At 33.0% G+C, this 24091-nt stretch overlaps 2 protein-coding genes across 4 annotated transcripts in view; both read left to right on the forward strand.

Moving 5' to 3' along the window:
* The first annotated feature begins 1754 nt into the window (after nucleotides 1–1754).
* On the forward strand, nucleotides 1755–7666 carry LOC129915722 (molybdopterin synthase catalytic subunit). The gene is made up of 5 exons (XM_055995382.1): nucleotides 1755–2023; nucleotides 6208–6499; nucleotides 6692–6997; nucleotides 7064–7374; nucleotides 7435–7666. Exons 1-5 carry the CDS (start codon nucleotides 1883–1885, stop codon nucleotides 7567–7569), a joined length of 1185 nt encoding a protein of 394 aa, XP_055851357.1. The 5' UTR covers nucleotides 1755–1882; the 3' UTR covers nucleotides 7570–7666.
* Nucleotides 7667–10272: 2606 nt separating this feature from the next.
* Nucleotides 10273–24091, forward strand: part of LOC129917190 (tubulin polyglutamylase ttll-4) — a 54265-nt gene continuing 40446 nt past the window's right edge. For all 3 annotated transcript variants that reach the window (XM_055997577.1, XM_055997579.1, XM_055997578.1), the window contains exon 1: nucleotides 10273–10541. The gene's annotated coding sequence lies outside the window, so the exon portion shown is untranslated. The remainder of the gene's footprint in view (nucleotides 10542–24091) is intronic.

The raw sequence follows: 24091 nt of genomic DNA on the forward strand, positions 1-24091 counted from the left end.
AGAAAACTGTTCCAAGTTTTAATTCATTTGAATTAATTTTGTATCTAAAAATAAGGTACCTACGTATTTTTTAACCCTTTGTTTTCCGGTGGTTACAATAAGAAACCACCTTTTAAACTTTATTTTTTTACTTTTTATCCCAATTAAATATATCAGCAAATACCTAGCTCAGAAGTTTACTAATGTAATGATATTTACTAGTGCAATGGATATATTTTTTCTGGTGCGATATTCAAGAAATATTTTAAGTTTTTTCAACGTTTTTTTAATTTTTTTGAGAAAAAATTGCTCCGGGCAACAAAGGGTTAAATTCATTGCTTGTTTTAATTACATTCAATACTCTTTTTCAAAGAAAATAAACTGGGCTTTAATAATAAGCGAAAAATAATACTCATGAACGTGTTTTTTTTTTTAAATAAAATGATATCAAAGCGAAAAAAAAAAACAACTTAAAAAACGAAAAAAACTGAGTTTGAAGCAAAAATGCGGAGAAACGATTGTCCGTAGAAATAAAGTTTGGGACAAACTAATACTGTAATTAATTCTTGATTGGTTATAAAAAAAAATCTAACGAATCGGATATGTAGTTTGGTGAAGGTAAAACCAGTTAGAAGAGAGGAAAAATTATAAATACCGTTATAACTCGCAAACGGGACGAAAGACACCCTGAATAAAGTAAAATTTCTTTCATTTTATAGTTTATGAACGAGGTGTTTCTTTTATTTTGTAAGATAAAATGAATTTTATAGGCATTCAAATATTTTATCGCCAGTGATAAAAAAAATGAGGATTTAATAAAAATCATCATGACATCCGTCGGCTAGAGTTTCCTTCTAAATTTATTTCCACTGCCACTAGTGGACGTATTTTCTTCAAATTATATATAGATTATATCGTCAGTACAACGCCAAAACCGCGAATTTGCATTTTTTGACGTTTTCACGAGTTTCCATTAGATTGCAATAGTTAACAAATCAACTACAATTTTGCAGATTCGTGGTTTTGGCTTTGTGCCCACGATATATAAATTATGCATAGATGATTTGGAATTCTGAATTTTTTTTTTTGGTAAAACGATTTTGAATGAACTTTGCATATTTTGTAATAATCAAAGCAATCGCAATTCATTTTGATTTTAGTTTTTAACAAAACATTCAAAATAACGCTCAAAATGGCGTTGTAAAAACAAAAACATCAACTCATCCCGTATATCAACCTAAATTCTATGAAATTTTTAACTGAGCGAATACGGTTGACTCAAACGTGCATGTTACTTGAATCTTGAAATCTGAACTTAAATCCTTCGTATTTTGGAAAATAACAAGAATCTCTTCTTTTTACGAACAGAAACACTGAATGCACTCGTTTCATAAACCAAAATATTCCCATAACTTCAAAAGAACAAAGCTGAATTGGCACACAAGTGACAGCAATGACATTTCTTATTTTTTAACAGAAATAGTTAAAAACTAGTCGAGTGGTGTCGAGATTTTTACTTTTTTTTATCAATTTATTAATAATTAAACAATAAAAACAAGCTATTATAAATGTTCAACAATAATGAGCATTTCTTCCGTTAATGTTCGTTTGTTATTTTTTGCCAAAACACGTGATTTAGCTGGAATATCAGAAACAACTGCAAATCTTCCTGTTCAAGCTAAAGTATCTGCTTTGTTGAATATAATTAGCAAGGAATATAATTTAGATATAATTAAAAATAACATTATACTAGCAATAAACGAAGAGTACTGTGATAATTTAGAACAAGTTGTATCATTAAATTCGGGTGACGAAATTGCTGTTATTCCGCCAATAAGTGGTGGCTAAAAAGTTGAAGTTGTTAAGTCATAAAAACGTTAAAGCAATCAGAATTAAAACCAGAATGGATTCTAGTTTGGATTTAATTCAGTTGACACCAAACAAACTAGATGTTGGCACTATCAGTGATCTGGTAGCTGATGATAGTTGCGGTGCGATTTCCTTATTTGTTGGAACAACGAGAGATAATTTTGAAGATAAGAAGGTAAGTGGATATATTACATTATTATACATTACATGCTTTTAATTTATTATATTATTAGTGAACAAGAGACGACATACAAAAGGTTATCAAAAACAACGTAATATTGATAATGATCTCAACCGTGATGTATTCAAAACCATTCAAGCGCAATGATGCGTGATTTGTTTACAAATAATGATACAAAATAGCTTTCAATTGTAGAATAAGTAGAATAGCATAAAATAACAATCAGTGTTGTGTTAAGAGGTTAAAAACGTGAGACACATTAATACTCTATTTTCAACCTCATGTTTTAAAAGCTTCAGTTAGTTTTTTACTTCATCGGTGAAACGAGCACTTTAGCTTAACTGATCTCTAAAATATAATTTTAGGGTTTTGAAATTAGAACCTAATGTCGAATTCCTTTCAATTGAAAAATCGAATTTTCGGCGATCTCGAAGCGAATTTTTTCTGAAAATCATGTTCCATAGAAAAAAAATTCGCCTCAAACGAAGCAGAATTCGAATTTTTTTTAATCCTTCTTTTTTGAGAGATTTACACGGATTTGCACACACACTTGGAACATTTGACATTTCTCAAACGTCAAGCTGAAAGTTTTTTTTCATGTTGTTTGTTCATTTGAGAACACCAACTTCAAATAAAGAGTAAATTTCAATAGAATATCGTATTTTTATTGCGGAAAAATATAAAATAAATAAAAAAAAAACAATGTGCGATCAAAATATATTTTTCCTGGCATAGTTCTTGTGAAAAAGTCAAATTACTGTGACTTTTCTTCTCGTAATTGTCGTCAGAAATTTTTTTCTCTGTAAAACCACAGCATACGGCCAAAATAATAATTTTCTACTTCATCTTCACTCAGATCTTAGTAATAACTGCAATTTCCCTTTGATTCTGATTAAAATAAATTTATATTACCGAAGAAAATAAACAAAATTATTGATCAAAGGAATCTCTGGTTTTATTTTGCAGAAATTGTTTTGGTTTCAGCTTGACGTTCGTGTAAAAATTGTTGTCAAATGACACACATACAATCGCAAAAAGAATTCGGTCTGTTTTCATGTTCCTTTTTAACACCAAAAATTCGATTTTTTTGAGGCGATTCAAAAAATTGAAAGGAATTCGACATAAGTTTGATTCAACTCAACTTTGTGTAATTTGATAAATAGCAACTGTATTTAAGTTTCTGCTTGATAGTAAAGCGAAGAACCGAAAAGTGAATCAGTTAAAGTTTAACCGACTGATCGCACTTACGTCCCTTTTTCCAAAGTCATTATATTTATTCCAAAGTTGATTAATTTTCAATTTAGGAAATGGGTTGGGTTCGAAACACTGTATGGGTCATAGTACCTACTGTTTTAAAAATACTGCAAGTCAAAATACTGTATTTAAAAATTCTGTATGTACAAAATTCCGTATGTACAAAATACTGTATGGCCAAAATATGAAATGCAAAATTCTGTATTTCAAAATTTTGGTTGGTCAAAACACTGCATTTCAAAATTCTGTAATTCAAAATTCTGTTTTCAAAATTATGTACATAAAAATGCAGTAAAAAGGCTGCAAATCGTTTTGATAATGTAAAATAGTGCACACTTTTTTACGTTTTAAAAATGATTTTGCAGCCTTTTTAAAGCATTTTAATAATCAGAACTCTAAAAAGAAATTTTTTTTTCAAGAACTTATAATCATATCAATTTTACTGCTACTACACGACACTAGTTCGATAAACCTGTTTAAAAAATTATTTTCATTTTTCTACTCTTTTTTTATCAATTTTATATACAGTACCCAACTTAATCAAACTTTATGACTATTCAATACTTCCACTGATATTTAGGCAGTTTGTTAAGCTTTTTCAAAATTTTGCGAAAATACTGGGGGGTCATTCCGTAATTTTGAAAATGATAATCGAATTGACGATAATCGTTTCACAGTTTGAGAATGTTTAAAGCTATTTGAAAGCATGTCTGATTCATTATTTTCAAAACAGTTTATATAAATAAAAGTTTTAATATCCTTGGAAGTCGTATTAGTCTAGGTGAGCTAGTAGTTGCCTCCTAATCGGGTGGCCGGGGTTCGCCTCCCGAATATTTTCAGTTACAGGATTCTGAATTTGCAGTGTTATGAAATGCAGAATTTTGATCATATACAGAATTTTGAAATACAGTAAAACCACCCGCTCCCTTAAAATATATCTCGAGGAACCAAAGCAACAGGTCCACTGGTGATCTGATAGTTTATCTCACCATACAGTAGAACATCGTTTTGGAGAAATTAAGATTGTAACACTTGATATTTCAAAGGTATTTGATACAGTTTGGCATCAAACTCTTCTTTCGAAAATGCGTGCATTTAGCTACAATAAGTCTCTTCTTCGTCGGATTATAAACTAGCTTTCGAACTGTTCAATACAAGTAGTATTGGATGGATTCAAGTCTGAAACCCATAAAATAAAAGCTGGTGTACCACAGAGCTCTGTTCTTACTCCGACTCTCTCAGTTTTATAAATGATCTCCTGTCGGAAACTTCTAAGCCACCTTTAGTTTTTCATGTTTCGTTTTCTCGCTCATGTTCTTCGTATGAGGATCTTGAATGGCTCAATATGATAAGCTCATTAGATTCTAATCTTGGTAGCAATTTTAAATGGGGAATAAGAATTCATCAAAATTTAATGCTTCAAAAACACAATGCTGCTTACTATCATTAAAGCGAAACCTGCGTCCCATTCCACTATTCATGAGTGGTACTTGCATCGAGGAAACCAAAAAGCTTTTTATTCTCGATATGTGGATAACAAACCACCTTCTGTGGAATGAACAAATATTAAATCCGCTGCGAAATGTTTAGGTTTTCTTTGAAGATGAAAGAAATTTTTCTGCCCTTCTGATCTAGTATAACTCTTAGATCTGGGCAGTAGCTCTAATAATCTCGTTGAGTTTCTTGGATAGAATACAAAATCGAGCTATAAAAATAATAGGTGATAGATCTTAAACTGAAACAATTACTACTCTCGAGAACCGTCGCGTGCGTCGTAGAGTCTCATGTCTCTATCGTTACTTTATAAGCTATGCTCCGATGAAATGGCTAGTTGCATTTCTCCCCTCAAAATAACCGTAATACTCGTGCTTCAAGCAATGCTCATCAGTTAATCCTCGGGTTCAATTTCGGACATACAGTCAAATACAGATTCTTTCTTCAGCCGCAATACACAAATGTGGAACGTGTTACCCGCCTCCGTTTTTCCTTTCCATTTCGAAACTCAGAACTTCAAAACTAACATTAATTGGTGTTTCCTTCCAAACCCTTCCCTTATTTCCTAATGCTCGTGCTGTGTTTATTATGCTTCTTATGTTATAAAAAAAAACTCATAATTTAAAATTAATCCATTTATATTTACAAATAGCCCGATACCCTCCTGCTAAAGTTTTCATCATCGGTGAAAATGGACTATGACAGAAGTGCGACTTTCCTAAGATAAAGAAATGTTATCTTTCCGTCAAAAATAACGTCTAGGAAAAAGTCGTTTCATATGGCAACCCGGCAGCCTAAGATCGAAGCAGTAAATTGGGACCGTTGTGGTCAAAAAATGAAAAGAAGAAAATTCTATCGAATATCTTCAATTTTAATATTTTTGTTTAATTTTTATAAAACAAGTAAGTTACTGAGTCAAAAACCGGACTGATTTTTTAAGCATTTTACTAAATCCTTTAAAATTTTGAGCCAATAATTCTTAATAATATCTCATATGTTTTTAACTAATGCTTCAAATTGCGGTTCCAGGGAAAAGAACTAATTCAGTGCATGTGGCAGCTCGTATGCAGAAAAAACTTTTTTTTTTTTTTTTTTGGAATCGTCTCACTTTACTGACTTAAAATCCCAGGTCTTTTCCTTAAAAACCAGCAGTGCTTTATCAAGTTAAGATCGAGAGATTATGGAGATCCTTCTCAGTTGTAGAACAACTTGTAACTGGTGCATTTTAATTATTATTTATGATCTCTATAAGATGGAAATAGTTTTTTTTATTTTAAAAAGATGTATGCTTATTTGGTGAAGAAGTTTTCAAGAATTTTTATCAAATCGTACTCAAATTATTGTAAATAATATATTATTTTTTTTTTTTTAATTAAATATAAATTTTCTAAACATACTCTCATACTGTTAGCTTTTACTCTTCATTACAGGTTCTTACACTTGAATATGTTGCCTATGAACCGATGGCGCTCAAAATGATGAAGCAAATCTGCGACAACATACGCAATAAATGGGATGATGTTTTCAAAATTGCTATCTATCATCGTCTGGGCTTAGTTCCAGTCAAAGAAGCCAGTGTTGTAATTGCAATTTCATCGCCACATCGCCAAACAAGCTTAGATTCTGTGCAATTTGCCATCGAAGAACTTAAAAAAACCGTTCCCATTTGGAAAAAAGAAAAATACGAAGCAAACGAATCAGCCTGGAAGGAAAACAAAGAATGTCAGTGGCTTAAAAATCTTCATAAAGAAAGTTGATTTAAAATTAAATCCTTAAATAGTTTGTACCTGTTGATTTACAATAATATTGAATTTATTATTATACAGTTGTTATTAAAATTTAAAATAAAATGCTTTAATTGTTGTACAAAAATTGTTTGTTGGTGTGTTTTGTTTTATCTATAATCATTTTCAGGTCCGGATGTTCCGAGAAAATTAAAACGAAATCGATTGGACTTTGATGATTGCCAAGTGGAAATAGATCAGGTTTCTCAAAATCTAGTTCAAATCTCAGCTGATGAAAAAGAAATCATCCGAAGGATTCAGTGTTTTGTCGAAAAGAAACGTGAAGAAATAGATTTAAATAATATTCGAGACTTTACTACAACAAATACGAGGGTAAACGATGAGGCAATTAAAGAAGAGTCTGAAGAAGTTTTCTCTTGTGCCAGGACAAATGGCATTGTTATAAAGCAAGTGGATTCCAAGGGCCATTTAAGAGGTAAATTTCATATTCAAATTCAAATTTTCAAGAGAAAGTTTTTACTGTTCTTCTTTTGCTCAACAGTTCGTCGAGTTAAAAACCGCATTGGACCACAAATCAAACCCGATTATCTTCAGCAACTTGATAAATTGATGGCAAATGAATCAGGAAAGAAAATGCGAATAAAAGAAGAAATAGTTGAACAAGAAGAAGAAGAGGAAGAACACACAGGTCTGAATAATATGCCATTAGGTCTGAGAGAACGATTGCAAAATGTTGAGAATCATTTGAATATGGGTCCTATTAATCCAAAGCATGTTTTTGAAAGGATCAAAGCGATCGAAGATAAGATTTTGTATTTGGAATCACTCTCCCCTGAATACAAACATTTTTTGGTAACAAGCTTTTGTTTTAAGTTTAAGTTATAAATATTTGAATAAAATTTCTTCTTCTAGATGGAAAAACCAACCTATGTTCCAGAAATGCCGAAGCCTTTTAAGAAAAAAGTGTTTTCGGTTGATGAAATTGATTCGTTGATAGATGAAGTTAAATCGGAACTCGAGGATCGAAAAGACATGGTTTTTGGATAAAAGTTATTTTTTTTAAATGGATGTGTTGTTTATAAAATTAGTACATATATTCTGAATGGTATATTTCAAAAATAAAGTATTTTTGAGTCCTGACGAAGCAGTTGTGTTGAAATTACTATTAATAAAAAAAATAGATAATAATGAACAACATGTGGAAAATTTGATATAGAAAAGATGACAATTTGTCAAAAAGAAAAGAGACGAAGTCAAACTCTTCCAAGAGCGCAGGAAAGCCAGTTAGAAGTCATTGAAGTGACATTACTAGGGAAAAATATCAGAGCGAAATTCAAAACGGAAATATCTTTCTCGAAAGAGTACGATGTACGACTTTTATCGCATCGAAAGTTGAACGACACTCGCACTCGCAGCGCAATAAGGGTCGTTGTCTGGTTAGAATCTAATGTCGAATTCCAAACAACCAAAAATTCGGTTTGCAATCTACTTGAGGTGAAAACAAATAGCTACTTTTTGTTTTTAATCTCTTTGGTCTTATACAAATTAATTTGGCACAATTACTTAGGACGCATTTGGTAAGGACTTTTCTTCACAAGCTATTAAGACCAATTTTTCAAATGCATTAGAAAAAACCTTGCATACTTTCTTGAAAGTGTATGCAATATTGTTTTTTCTAATCTAATGCATTAGAAAAACATTGCATACTTACAAGTTACAAGAATTCCCTTGGAATAGGACTTAACGATAGGCATTCTGTTACTTGAAAATACAAGGCTTTCCTTAGAAGGGGGAAAACAGGTCTTAACGAGGCCTTCTTTTCTTTAACACATCTAAACACTGCTAGGAAGTCTAAGGTAAGGGTCAGTTTTACAAATATTTAATCCGTGACTCAGCAACTTTTATCTTCTAAAATCGGTGTTAAAAATGCTGTTTAGCACTATGGTCCAAGGTCCATTATATGTTAAAATAGCTAAAGTCATGCTCGAACCAAACTTGATCCACAGCTAATCCGCCGAAATCGGAGAGTTAAATTTCTGAACCACGTTTGTACAACTCTGGCCCTAAAGGAGACCTTATTAAACTAATCCTATACAAACTATATAGCTTTCCGAATCGAAAAAAGTGGACCTTATAGCCTGTTTTCATCAGACCCCAAATGAGATAACTTCGCAAGTTAGGTCGTTCCAATTTTGAAAAATTTACAATACGATTTGACATTCGAAATGAGATAATTTGCGATATTAGCCCTTCTATTGGAGGTGCTAGTTTGCTCGTGAGTAGAAATCTAGTACAATTACACATTCCTATTTCGTATTTCCTCGAGTAGAAGATCACGTGTAAATTGTAGTAATAGATCCACTCATGAGTAAACTAGGGGTAGAGTTGCCTATTTTCGGCCGTCTCCAGTTTCCGACTACCTTTCGGGAAATCATTATAACTAGGGATTTCACAGGGTTTATTCAGCTCGTATGCTGTTCGAACAATTAAGAAATCAGCATAAGAAAAAAATTTTGGAAATCCCTAGTTATAACGATTTCCCGAAACGTGGCCGGAAACTGGAGACGGCCGAAAATAGGCAACTCTACCCTACCACCAATGGAACGGGGCTATTATCTCATTTGGGCTCTAGTAAAACAGGGATCGAATCACGGCACACGATTACGGTCATACGTTGACATTTTGACTATTGCTGTCTATATTCAATCAGTAGAAAAATATAGGGACATTATAACGACCATGACCATCCGTAAACGAACTTAAGTTGTAATTCGACCCCAGTTTGATTATTTTTTATTTAAGCCCAGTACGCAGATAGCGCTAAACTAAATTTTATCTCGACAATTTTTATTTCTACACACGTTCGCTAAAAGCCAAGATAAATTTAAATTTAAAAATAACGGCTGAATCACAGTTTCATTTACTTATACCAGCTTACATTCAATATAACATTACATATTTTTTTTACCTGCAGAATACCTTTTTTACGCTCTCATTTTGTTTTATTCCTCTTCTTTTATATATTCCAAGGTTTTTTTTGCCTCTTATTCCTTGCAGCAACAACAACAACCACAAAAATGTCTAAATTTATCTGTGAAAAAATGCGCTGAGCATTATTTCGCGAGCTAAATTGAGTGGAGACTTTTTGCAAAAGTAGTAGATGAGAATTCGAATTTAGCGCGTGAACTGCGTACTACCTGGCTAAAAAACCTCGCTAAAATTTATCTTTACAGGAAATTTGTATGAAAGATAAATTTTAGCGTGATCTGCGTACTAGGCTTTAGACTTTGACAGACCTTCAACTATGGACAATTTGAACAAATTTCGCTTCAGCTGTGAACTAGGCTTCCATCTTGTTTTCACTATAGCCCAAAAATGAGTTAATATCCCAAATTATCATATTGTGAAGTCAAATCCCATAGAAAAAAAATTAGTTTGAAATTCGAACTGACCTAATAATTAACGAAAATATCTCATTTGGGCTCTAGTGAAAACAGGCTATAAGCCTACTTCGCCAATAAATTTCCTCAGTCATAAAAAAAAAATGCCAGATGTAAACAGACTTTTAAAAGAAAAATCAAATTTCACTCATTGTACATCCCTGACCAAAAATTTTCCCATCTTTCTTTTCGCATTCCCATTCGTTCCCTTGTATAACAGTTTCAATTTCAAATTTTTTGACAGCGCAGAATCGTCTCAAAAACGAAACCCTGCAACGGAACATCACAAAATATAAAAATTTCAGTTTAATTTTGTGCGGCCGGCAGTTAAGTACTATAATATTTTGGGTGTAGTCATTTTTCCCTCTTGTGAATTTTTAAAATTTCAAATAAATAAAATATTTACCCAACCAAATACCTTTGTTTTTTTTCAATTAATCAAAAACTCAAAGTGCAAACAAAAACTTTGTGTTTACGAAAAAAAAAAATAACACAAAATTCTCAGTCTCTATAAAAATTGCCGCGTGTGTGTGGAGGATATGAACTAAAAAAAAACCCAACACTCAAATAAATTAACAAGTAAGTTTCTATCAAAAAAATCCACCAAAATCATATTGTTTTTTAGCGATTAAAATCTATAAGCTTTACATTTCTTGTCCATGCCAACTACAAACCCACGACCGTCAGTCATCACAGTCATCATATTCATTACACGCGACATAAACCTACCTTTGCCTCTTCGTCGTCTCTCAATCTCAATGTCGCTCAATGCAGTTTCATTAGAAAAATCAATAAACTCTCTCTGTTCCCTCAACCCAGCAGGATTTTTATGTTAAACGACATCACCGTCACCTTTTGCATAGGGTTCTTTTCATTCCAATGAAATCATGCATGCATGCAAACCAACCTGCTAAAAGTTTATACTGCAAATGCAAATAAAATCATCAAATTCTTCGATAAGGATTTATTAATGGGTGTCCCCGTCCCCCATTGAAGTGCTTAAAGCCTTCATTTCTCTGCTCTCTCAGGTTCTAGCACTAGCACCAAGGTCTGCATATTTTGTATTTGGTTTCTTAGCACGGTTTTTCTGTTCTTAAGTTTGCGCTATCGCTGTCATCAGATCATTCTTTATTGTTGCTCCTGTTTTGTGTGTTGCAATTATGCTTGTGTCATTGGTTGGGTTTGAGTTAGAACAGAAATTATGAAAGTTTAACGCGCCTGGGTGGGGAACAACACTGTCTTCTCCATGTCCTTGACTCTGCTGCAGTGCTTTTGTCATTGTATTGGTTTATCAGCAGCATAATCTCTTCATTTTTTTTGTTTTATTTTGTTCCAGAGGGTTAGTTCAATATTGATGGGAGGAAAGGATTCTCCTTGGAATTGCATAGAGAGTGCAATCGCCCCTTTAGATCGGTCTCAAAACAAATTAATATTAATCTGAAGAAAGAAAAAAATGCACGCAAGTTTTTTATTTCATTTTACACTGTCCGGGTGGTAGGTAGTTTGTACTTGTAGTTGGTAGTGAAAATTCACAATTTATTAATAGCCTGCCAACAAAACAATCCTACTATATACAGAAACAGAGGTATTTTAAGGGGGTGCTGAGGGTGTGGCATTGAGGGACAGTGACTCTATTCTATACACGAGCCTTGAGTCATCCTGCGCGTTATTTTTGAGGAAACAAATAATTCTGGTCATATTTTTGTATGATTTAGAAAAAAAAAAAAAAATATTTTTGTTCGCGTTTTTGTTATGTTATTACGTTATTTTGAGAAAAGGGGGGCGTAAAAACTAATTAAAAAAAAGGGACTTTCACAAACATTTGTTGAACATTAAAAGATGATTCATCAGAGATAAATTTGAAAGTATCGACATAGAATAATGGATTTTTCCATTAAATTGCTTTTAAATAGTTCCTGAAAGTAAAAGCTATTTTTGTCTGTAAAGCAAACAGACAGGCAACAAATTTTGTATACCTATGAGTTCTTTGAACTCATTGAATATTTCTGATATAAACAAAAACAAACAAAAAATCCCTATAAGCCCTTTCACTGTAGTAATACAAAATAAACTTTCTTGGCATTGCATCGTTGGGGTGTATAAAGTGCAGAAGATTTGGGGAGAGCGATGGTTTATTTTGTAAGTAATGTTGGGATGAGGTTTAGGGTGGAAAAGCAATATTTAAAATTTGCGTTTTTTTAAAGTTTTGTTTAAAAAAAATAATACATTTTGTGGAATGTACTCCATAAAGGAGCTTGGTGTAGTGACTAACAACTTCTAATTATTGCTAATTTATTATACTCACATAATAACTCCACACAATTCTTGTGTGAATAAAATTAATTAACAAGAATGAATTTTGATGCCCAATCCGATAAGCTAGATGTCTGGGTTACTCCACTTTATATTTTTAAACAATCCGATAAATTGTTGTATTTGATTATAAAAATTGATGTTTTTTGAGAAGCATGGAAAATGTGGCTTATATCACTTTCAAATAAACGACTAATATCTTAAAATAGGACAGTTGATTGTGCTCTTTCTACTAAATTGTCTTTTTTCTATTAAATAGTTCTTTAATTAATTTACTTATTTAAAATTTCATGCCAAACTTGATGTCAATGAGGTGGTTCAGAAAATGTTTTTGAGTTTGGCACCTAATATATTTCTTTTCCAAATTTCTGGCAAGGAATCCAACAGCGTCAGATTGTGTTGCCTTGTTCTCTGCTAAAGTCTCAAATTTTAAGAATGTTTTGAGATCAATTTTTGCTGTTAAGTAATAAACACTTGGCATCTAGACGTTACCAGTCGTGAATTGAGATAGATTCGTCTCTTATGCCTTTGCGTCAGTTAATTTTTGCCAGCCAGCGGCAGCGGCTTACAACATTAATTTCACTTAAATAAAAAATTTTCCCTTTTGCGTGATTAAAAAAAAATGGTCACTCTACCTTTATACATATAAATAACTCTGGTTTGCAACGAGAATAAGGCTAGCACCTAGCACCAAACCATACTTTTCTATAAAATATTTGTGTGCTGAGTGAGAAGTCAAAATTTCACTGGCATGTGAAGTTTTTAAAATAAAAAACCGTGTTTTTAATACTGTTGAAATCGAATTTCTTAAAAATGTATATTATATTTTTCTGGTGGGCAAAAAATAATGTGGGCAACTTTAGTATGTTTTATTTAGAGATTGTTAGTTTTAAATTGAAACAGTTCTTTATATGAAGCCAAGTAAAAATTGTCAACCGATTGAAGTCCTCTTAAGGCAAATCGAAGAAATCTTCCTTCTATTGCTTCTTTTCTTTTGATATTTTATTCGATGATAAAGGGTCCATACTTGACTAGTGAAAAATCCTTTGTCCATCGTTTGACAAAACCCAAAGCCGAATTAAACCTGAATGCTATATTGTTATAGTGAGATCTGAAATTGATACCACTATCGCAAATGACACCTAAGTATCGAATATTAGTCACTCTGGACACAATTTGTTCATTGATATAGTAGTATTATAACGAAATCGTTTACGAGAGTATGTTATTTCTTGGCTTTCAGCAACATTAACTTCTAAATTGTTTGGAGATGCTGCTTTTTTGAAAAAAAAAACTAAAAAATATTTAAATCGTTGGATTAACCCTTTCGAACCCAAGCTATGAAAATCAATATTAAAAATTTTTTTTTCAGTATTATCGTGTCGAAAACATCACAACTAAGAAATATGAATAGCAAAACTAATGTGTTATTCTCATGCAACATGTAAGTAACATACACTGCCTATGACGTTCAAAAAAAGTCGGACAACTGAGAAAATAACTTTTTATAGAACAATAATGTATGCTACTTCTCCTAAGCCAAAACACAAAAAACTTTCTGGATTAACATTTAAAAAATTTTTTTTTTAAATAATAAAAAAAATGGATGTCAGTCCCTTTTTTGATTAAAAAAAAATTAAAAGTATGATATTTGACTAACTTTTTGTACTAATCCAGTAATTAGGCATTATTATCTTTCAATTAAGTCATCGAAACCTAAAAAATTATTTGATGGAATATTACGAATTTTTAAAGATATGTTACATGAGAGTAACGCTGGTACCGAAAGGGTTAAGAAATTATACTAAAGATTTTTATGACACTTTTATGACTGCTCAGCCACAGAATCTTCACCATTGATTGACAAAATAAACATATAAGGTCCTAGATAACTGCCTTGCGGGATGCCAGATTTCGCAATGAATTTTCTAATTTTGAAGAACTAAGCTATACTTGATTTGATACATTCGATCAAACATTTATGATTCCATTTCAAGAAACCAATTGAAAATCCAAGTGCTTTTAGTTTAAACGAGATAATTTTGTTAAAGATCTTATCAAAAGCATTGCTTAAGTCAATAGCAATAACATCAACTTGGTTTTTATTTTCTCTTGAATTTAAAGTTTAAGAAACAAATTCTGTTAGAATATGGTCATTATATTCTGGGTATTTAAAAAGAGGCAACATTTAAAGTACTGCAATACAAAATTTTTAGAAAGCAATAAAGTTGGAAAATATTCCTATTAGCTCATGCGAGGAAGTGGCAATACCTTCAAAGAATATATTGTATAATATGAAAATGCATATCTTCAAGTTCCGCTAAAAATTCCCTCCATTCCTGCTGACTAACATAACCACAACACGCAAGCCTAACCCGTTCAAAGTATAATCTACAAGACTCTGCTTGCGTTATTAATTTATTATTTTGTTAAAAGTCTTACTTAATAACAATTAACAAACTACAACAAATTAATTTGTTATGTACACAAATTGTATGTAATTTATGATAATATTAATATTTACACAGCAAACTATTTGCCTTAACTCCACACAACCTCACCCAACAACCATGCCAACCAAAAGTAAACGATTTAATTAATATTTTTCGTTTTCGAAAAGGCGAAACGATAAACCATATAGATATAGAATAAGATTTGCATAATTCTTCAACTTTTTGCATGTCGTGTCTAGTTTCTAGAGTGCCTTCCGCATTAAGTTTGAATATCAATCCTTGTCAACAAGTTTTCGCGACTGATGGCAAAAATAAAACAAAAACCAAAAAAAAACATGCAATCTTACCTTAAACTCCTCTATGACCCTATTAGAATTAAATTCTAATGAAGTCGGCTTAAACGAACAAACACATTCATCCGAATTCTTATCATTTATTCTATTTTTTTTCTGTCTATCGTCGTCACCCAATGCGAATTGGATTTTTAGGTTAAGTATATCCTGCAACAGAAATTGAAAACAATAGAGTGTTCTTTTTATGTTTTGGCATTTTTAGGGGGGAAGAATTTAACTCCTCGTCGAAGTTATCCTTGTGCATATGAATATGAGACTAGAATACGAAATTAACATTTGGGGTATTATTACTGTTGACACGATTCCAAGCTCTTTCTTTGCTTATCCTGCAATTTAATACCCCAATGCGGTTGTTGATGGAGAAAAATCGATATTTGACAATGTTTGAGCTATAGTATATCTCTACCGAGGGTTAATATCGCCTGAGGCCAATAACTTTGGTGCAAAACGAACAAGCGATAACGGTTATGACAAAAATTGAAATTGACTTTGATTAGGAATGTCACTGGCGGCCAAGCGTATGATTGAAAGGTTAATTGGACTGAGAATAGTGATATTTAGTTCAAATTGTTTTTTTTTCTCTGTTTGTTTTTTGTTGGTGTTTTCGACTTTCAGAGAAAACAAAAAAGGAAAAAAGGATAATAGTGTCACGTACTGAACTGAGTCATATATATATTTTGTATGGTATGCTGAAAAACACACCCATGAAGATGACATAACCATGTGTTATGTTAAAATTAGTTCCTTGGTAATTATTTTTATAGAGAAAGAAAGGAAAAATTTGCATGTCATGTAAGAAAAATAGTTACACTGTGGTATTTTACTCTAGGGTGGCTACGATAAAATGTTTTTTAATATTTAAATTTAAATTAAAAGCAAAAATATCAACAGAATAGTAGAAAACCAGCTCGAAAGGTGTCTTTCTCTTCTGTATAAGTTCAAATACACAGGTAAAAAAAATTAAACTTGTTTTTTGTTACAGAAACACCCTTCTGAAACACTAATTGGTCAACAAGATTTTTGCCATAACAACCAAGATATACTCTTCTGAAGTTTTTAGGTGGGTTGAACTCGGATCCGAAGTTGAATATATTCTATAAGCCTCCGTTTTCAAAATATTATCGTTAGAAATTATAAAAAAGTTGTTTTTTTTTTTTAACGAAAAACGAAGACTTGCAAAATATTTTTGAACTCGAATTCGAGTTCTTAAAACCTTTAGAAAAGCATAATATTTTAGTTCTTGGTGCAAAAATCTTGTTGACTAATAACTAAAACCTTAGATTGAGTTAAGTAAGTAATTTTTGGCTTATTACGTTAAAATAAAGATATCTCGGGAAATAAAAAGTTTTTGAAAAAAGAAAACTGTTTTTTTTTTTTATGAAATTTACCATACATCAAAGCATACCCTCAAAAACAGTCAAGGTAACATTTAGTTTTTGCGATTTTTCAAAAACCAACTATAAAAAAATTCTGACTTTGGATTCCAGTTCACCATCCCCAAAATCTTCAGAAAAATATGTTTCGGTTTTTCGGAAGATTTACTACGAATGGAAAGAAAACGGAAAATTGCTTAAAAAAAATGACACATTTTACATACATACGAAAAATTCCGAACTGACCCCAAAAAAAAACCAAGATTTGGAAATGAAACCCTGATTAAAAATATTAAAATTAGCAAAGGTATATTTAAATTCTTTCTCGATCATCTGTGGAACAGAGTTTTTATCGATCCGTAAATATTTCAAATATTTTGTACGAAGTACGAAAATCCGAGGAAGCCTACATGTTAAAAATATCATCTCTCAAGAAATAGAACCCGACCGACTCAGTTGGTATTTCCAAGCTCGAAGGTGTTTTTGAGAACCCCATCAAAAAGGCAAAATCATACAACCTTCCAACACGTAGTAATAGATACATAGATAGGCTGGTAAAAGCAAATGCAAAAACACCAACATTCAGTTGGCCTAAGAAGTGGAACAATACAAAAGAGGGAGGCTAGGCGACGATTTCTGAGGTCAACCTGGCCCTTATGAATGCCTTTACCCATCATGACATTATCATTATATACCTATTAAATTCAATTTGAAAATTTAAATGACCTGTAGTCCAAATGCGTTTCGCCCAGGCACAACTGTTGGGCTCATCCGTTAGATGCAGTTCTAAGACGCAAAATTTTGGTCGATGAACACCGACACTTAAAATATAAATTAAAAATAATGAAAATTCTTCGTTTACATTTTTCTTTCTTATTAAATATCAACAAATCGAGAAATGTTCATTCTGTCAAAATATTTATTCCGACTTTGGTATATCCCTGTTCTTTCATTTTTATATAAAAATATAAGAGATTTTGGGTGAGATAAGGGTTGAATCTCTTGTTTGCCTAGTATGTAACTCAAAATGTGAGATTCCTGGCACATACTTTCTCGTTGTAACGATTTTCTTTTATAAATTTAAAAAAAAAAGTTTCAAATCAGTACAAATAATGCTTTTACAATGATTTGGATCATAAAAATTCATTTTTTAAAAAGCTTGAATAAAATCAATTCAAGCGAAACGTGCCGTTCATTCAATAATATCTTATTACATTACTAATTTTATTTTATGCAATTTAAATAAAATCATTTACCATTTCAAATGCAATATAGAAATACACTAAAGATTTGAAATTCTAAAACAAAACATTCGTTACACTCCATTAGAGATCATTTTCGTATCGTGTTCAAATTAAATGGATATCAATTATACTGATTTATGTCGTAATCATCATCATTATCGTTAAGCCAATGCCTGCCCTGCCATCTTGCCAAGGACATTAATTATATTATTTTTCATATATTATCATCCTTTGCCATCAGCTTAGCTTTTTAGTTGTTGTTTTTTTGGTGTGAAGGTTGTTTCTGGTGATGTGAGTTGAATTATTATTAACAAATATAAAGAATCAACACGCAAAGTCTTGAAAGCATGGTGTTATAGTAGCAATAAAAAAATTACATTAACTTGAAGTGGCGGAGGCACAATACACACACACAAAAAAAAAAAGAAAGTAAAGTAGAAAGGACATTTACAAATGGGTCTATAATGTTATTGTGAATTTATGCTGTAAATAACCATGAACTTTAGCTTTTTAGGAGTAAGCATACAAATAAACAAATATTCATATAAAATACTAAAGTCCGACCACAATTTTGTATTGACATGAAAGCTTGGTATACGCAAGCTGAAAGCTTGGTATACGCAAGCAAAGTAAAGATAGAATATAAAAAATATACAATATTTATTTGTCAATTTGTTGGGTCTTGTTATAAAGTTATTAGATATGAAAACACATTAAAATGTCGTTAAGTTTATCTTAAACAAACCCTTGCTTTCAGAATTAGATACCAATAAAGTCTGAAAATATAGAAATGTAATAAAGAAATATTTAAATAAGCCAAAGCGGCTCTATATAGAGGTATAGTGACCATTTATCTTCTTTTAGAAAGGACAATTCTCGTTTTCGTTGCTGTGTCCTATAACATTTTTTTACTATGGATTGTATTCATTTTACTAAATTGTTTTTGATGGAACTGACATTTTTTTTTCAAAAATTCTGACTTAAAAACCAACAGCAAGAATAACAATGTTTCGTTCGCTATTTTTAGTCCGGTCAAAATAGACACATTCAACATGAAACATCGGTAATAGTAAATTGTCAAAATTCCTTAAGATCTTATGGATGCATAAGAGGTATTCAAGGTTAAATGTCAAGCATATTCGTTTTTGCGTGTAGTTTTATGAAAAATAAGTCCAAACCGGAACGTTTAAATTCAGGCGTGGAAATTTTTTCATACAATTAACCATACTACTACCGCAGTTATGTCAAATTAGAGGGTTCAAATACTGATGGATTACTTGTGGCATCTGCGTACATGGCACATGACCAGCAGTCACCGCCGGAGGAAGTACGTAGGCTGACAACTCAAGCCAGTACAATGAAGACAAGCCTACTCATCGGGTGTGACGCAAATGCACGTCATACTCTTTGGGGTAGTTCTGAGATCAATGAACGAGGTGAGTCTTTATTTGATTATATCATTGAAAATAACCTAACTCTTTGCAATAGAGGTACTACTCCAACATTCACGTTTCCTAGTTCAAGGAACTATGAAGGATGGGAGGATGTACTAGACATCACTATTACAAATAGCAACTTCAATTTGCAGGTTGAAAATTGGAGAGTATCCCCTTTAAAATCCTTTTCAGACCATAGTTGGATTCTGTTCCAACTTAAGTTTGAAACCAAAATCCCACCCCCTTATAGAAATCCCAAAAGAACTGACTGGAAGAATTTCGGTCAAGTTTTTAGTGCAAAGTTACGCAATATACCCAATATAAATACAGATTCGGTGAATGAGCTCGAATCAAAGGTAATGACCTTTGAACGAGCAATGATCACTGCCTTTAAAGTCTCTTGTCCGGTGAGACATAGTAGCAAAATATTTCCCCCTTGGTGGAACGAAGACCTGTCTAATCTGAGGAAAATGACTAGAACAATCTTCAACATCTGCCATAAACACAAATTCTATGAACCCTATAAAGATTGCTTAAGAGTCTACAAGCGTAGCATAGCATCAGCCAAAAAGAAAAGCTGGGAGGAATACTGTCACTCCATAGAAGATATTAAGGATTCTGCCAGGCTTAGCAAGGTTTTATCGAGGGAACACTCAAATCCCTCGTTTCTTAAAAAGTCTGACGGATCCTGGACAATATCTCCAGCTGAATCCTTAGAATTATTAATGACTACTCATTTTCCGGGGTGCGTTGATAGCACCTCTGAAGTGAACATAAATCCCACTTTGCTATCAGTTACGACTGAGCAAGTAAACCTCCTGATAACAAAAGAAAATATAGCTTGGGCTATTAACACTTTCTCTCCGTACAAATCCCCAGGCCCTGATGGTATTCTGCCCATTATGCTGCAAAATCAGCAAGAGATAGCAGTTCCATGGCTTGAAAAAATCTTTAAAGGCTGCCTTCTTCTTAATCATGTGCCCAAGTCTTGGAGACAAGTTAGCGTGGTTTTCATACCCAAAGTGGGCAAAAGAGGACATGAATCCGCGAAGGATTTCCGGCCAATAAGTTTAACATCTTTCTTACTTAAATCCTTAGAACGAATCTTAGAAACTCATATTAGAGACATTTTTAAAAGATGTCCTCTAGCCAGTTCGCAGCACGCTTATATGAGGGGCAAATCTACGGAAACAGCCCTCCATGAAGTCGTTCGAACAATTGAGAACTCGTTACACTTTAAAGAATATACCCTAGCTACCTTCTTGGATGTAGAGGGAGCTTTTAACAATGTCCTAACCGAATCTATTCTCGAAGCCCTAGTGACTTTTGAAGTAGAAGACTATATCAGAAGTTGGATTATTTCAATGCTAAAAGAGAGAAGAATTCAAGCAAGCTTAGGAAATTCAAACTGTTTTAAATGCGTTAATAGGGGTACGCCTCAGGGTGGCGTTCTTTCCCCACTGTTATGGCTCCTTGTCATGAACAATATCCTCGTGAAGCTTGAGAGAAGTGGAGTGAAGGCAGTGGCATATGCGGATGATCTGGTTGTACTTGTATCAGGAAAGTTTTTACCTGTGATCAGTGAAATGACTGACACGGCTTTGAGAAAAGTTAGCAACTGGGCTACAAGCTGTGGCCTAGGAGTTAATCAAAGTAAAACGGAACTGATGCTTTTTACAACTAAAACCAAAATCCCTGTATTCCCTCTGCCTCAGCTCAACGGCCAAATCTTATCACTTTCTTCTAGCGCCAAATATTTAGGTGTAATTTTGGACACTAAACTGAGCTGGAAGCTTAATATAGAAGAGCGGGTTAGAAAAGCGAGCATTGCTTTCTATGCCTGCAGTAAAACCTTTGGGAAAAAATGGGGTCTTAAATCAAAAATGATTCTATGGACTTACACAGCGGTTGTACGACCCATTCTTACCTACGGCGCCATTGTTTGGTGGCCTGCACTCAGTAAAGCTTATAACATCAACAAACTTAAGAAAATCCAGAGAACAGCAAGCGTAGGGACGACTGGAGCCCTCCGGTCGTGCCCCACGGAGGCTTTAAACGTTCTCTTGCACCTCTTACCCATAGACCTTCATATCAAATACCAGGTCTCTTGTAGTGTTTTAAGGCTAAAAGAAACAGGTAGTTGGAAGGCAAAATCTTTTGGTCACAGTGACACAACAAATTTAATACCATCGGATATGCTTCTGACACCCACGGACTACTGCACCCCTATTTTGAATACTGTAATGAATTGCAAGGTCAGCTTCCCGTCGAGATCAGACTGGGAAGAGGGCATTGTGACGAGAGGCTTCGACACCTGCATTTTCACTGATGGCTCAAAAATGGACTGTGGGGTCGGTTCGGGTGTCTACTATGAATCCCTCAATATCTCAAAATCCTTTCGACTACCAAACTTTGCAAGTGTATTCCAAGCGGAATTGCTGGCAATTAAAGAAGCTTGCAAATTACTTAGAGTATATCCAAATCAAAACCAAAATATAGCTATACTAACAGATAGTCAGGCAGCTATAAAAGCAATTGCTTCGGTCACGACATCCTCCAAATTGGTTCAGCAGTGCAGAGAGGAACTCTCATTGCTGAGTGAAAGCCTCACAATCACTCTCATCTGGATCCCAGGTCACAGTGGTTTTGAAGGCAATGAAAAGGCGGATGAACTGGCCAGGCAAGGATCAGCCCTTCATGAGTCACTAGCAGAAATAGTTAACATTCCCATAGGAGTCATGAAGGGCGATATCTTCTTAAAATACCTAACAAAAGCTAACAATAGGTGGCACAACTTGACTAGCTGCGTCATATCCAGAAAAATCTGGCCCACCTATAATAAATCCAAAACATATGACCTAATCTCTAGACCCAGAAAAGATATTAGCAGAATCGTTGCGGTGTGCACAGGACATTGGCCGATAGGGGAACATGCAGCAAAGTTGGGTATACCGCACAATACCTACTGTCGCAGCTGCTTGGACCAGCAAGAAAAAGAAACGGTCTACCATTTCCTATGTCAATGTCCCGCCCTTGCTAGGAATAGAGCACTCTCTCTGGGGAGCGAATTCTTTAATGTCATAGATAACATCTCAGAATCAAAGATCAAAGACTTGATCTCGTTCCTAAATGCAACAAAGTGGATTTAGGACTGCCTAACACTTGTTTTTCCCTTTTTTAAAAACCAATTAAAAAATGTATTTCAAATAAATCCAATTATCACTCACAGGTTTCATAAGTTTTGGTATCAAAACGGCGCATCCTGCGCTAATTGGGTCAATCAAACATGGTTTGCCTTGACCGCCATCTCTACCTACCTACCTACCGCAGTTATGTTCGATGGAGATTGAAAAAAAAACCTACACACCTTTTTTAACAAATTGCTAACTTTGGAAAAGGCTATATTAACTTTTATTAACTTTTTGTTGGGATCTAAAGGTAGGTTCAATAGAAGGCTAAATCTTTTCTAAATCATAAGATTAACTATACAAATTTGGTTGGTAAATCTCGTACCAGGTTTGGAGATTTTAAATCAATCTCATCTACTAAATCTTCTTAAGGGCTAGTATTTTTACTTTTTGTTTAGGGCTGGACGCACTCATTTCAATAAACTAGGAACATAAAAACATGAATTGGATATTAAACGAACATGAGCAAAAAAGTAATTAATATACAAATCTGCAACCATCTTGATCGGATCGTTTTATTTTTAACCATGATCTTTTATAGCCCTGTTCCATTGGAGGTGTTAGTTTACTACTAGTAGATGTTTTGGTTAATCTAGTACTATCATCTACTCATGCTCTTCTTCCCGAGTAGATACGATTTGTATTGAATTCGTTGAAAGCGAATACTTAACACATATGTAAAACTACTATGTACTTATGTACATTGTATATAATCTAGCGTGCTAAACAAAAGTGATATATATGATATCGAAAAGACTGACATTTTTAGGTGAATGTCGTGTCTGAAGTATGTCCTTTGATTTGATATATACATTTCTCATGTTCTCAGATAAAAAAATACTTACATATTCAAAGTATGCTCCTTTCTTCTTATCAAAGAAGTTCTAGTTTAGTCAGGATTTGGTCATAAAACACGTTCATGTAAAAACCTTCGCAAACAATGTGGTTCACTTGAATTTACATTAGCTGCTTCCATGTGTTCGTGTTACATGACATTCTAAGTAATATAACTGCCATTTTCACGCTCTTCTCAACACCTATTTTTTTTAGTATTTATGGTGCAAATATTTATTATGTATTTATTACATTTAAATATGTGCAGAAAAAAATGGTAAAATTTCACCAAAGATTCATACAGTAAAGTCACACTCAAAAAAGTCGCATAACCTAATAAATAATAATGTTAAAATTCAGATATAACATGTCAATAGAAGCGAATGCATTAAGGAAGTTGTTTTAGTTTTGAAACAAATGCTGCATGAAAAAAGATTAATAAAATATTTATTTACAGATTAAATTGCAAAAAAAAAGTAGTCACGCAGGTCATAAATTCAGCAATCCTACACTTTCAGGAATGTTTCGCTTGTCATGTGATGCATATAATGAACATGGTTTTCAAGAACTTTATTAAGGGTGCTATTTTTGTGGCAAAATTATGTTTTTTAGCATTTTCGGTAAAGGTACTCAATATATATTTTTTTAGGGCGAGGTCATGGAAAATAGGTTACATTATTTCAATCGAAAAAAATAAATAAAACATTTTCAATACAAAATTTGATTAATTTCGTAACTGGTAAAGTTACATATTTTGAATTATTTTGAAATTGACGAACCCCACATGTGGAGCTGTAGTGTGAAGCAGTAAAGTGGGAGAGCTGTGATCCCATTCGAGATCATGACTGTCGTCGATAATGGAGAAGAAGAAGAACTGTATTTTGAACTTGAAAATAAGTAGTTTTTCAAAATAAATAGTAGAGTAATGCTGGATT

The sequence above is a fragment of the Episyrphus balteatus genome, chromosome 3 (genome assembly GCF_945859705.1).
Source record: "Episyrphus balteatus chromosome 3, idEpiBalt1.1, whole genome shotgun sequence".
Classification (NCBI taxonomy): Eukaryota; Metazoa; Arthropoda; class Insecta; order Diptera; family Syrphidae; genus Episyrphus; species Episyrphus balteatus.

Bases quoted from the DNA above. Each gene is read 5' to 3' on its own strand.
- LOC129915722 (XM_055995382.1), top strand. From the start codon at position 1,883: ATGGATTCTAGTTTGGATTTAATTCAGTTGACACCAAACAAACTAGAT. The intron at 2,024-6,207 runs GTAAGTGGATAT...TCTTCATTACAG, and splicing joins ATAATTTTGAAGATAAGAAG to GTTCTTACACTTGAATATGT. The intron at 6,998-7,063 runs GTAAATTTCATA...TTTGCTCAACAG, and splicing joins TTCCAAGGGCCATTTAAGAG to TTCGTCGAGTTAAAAACCGC.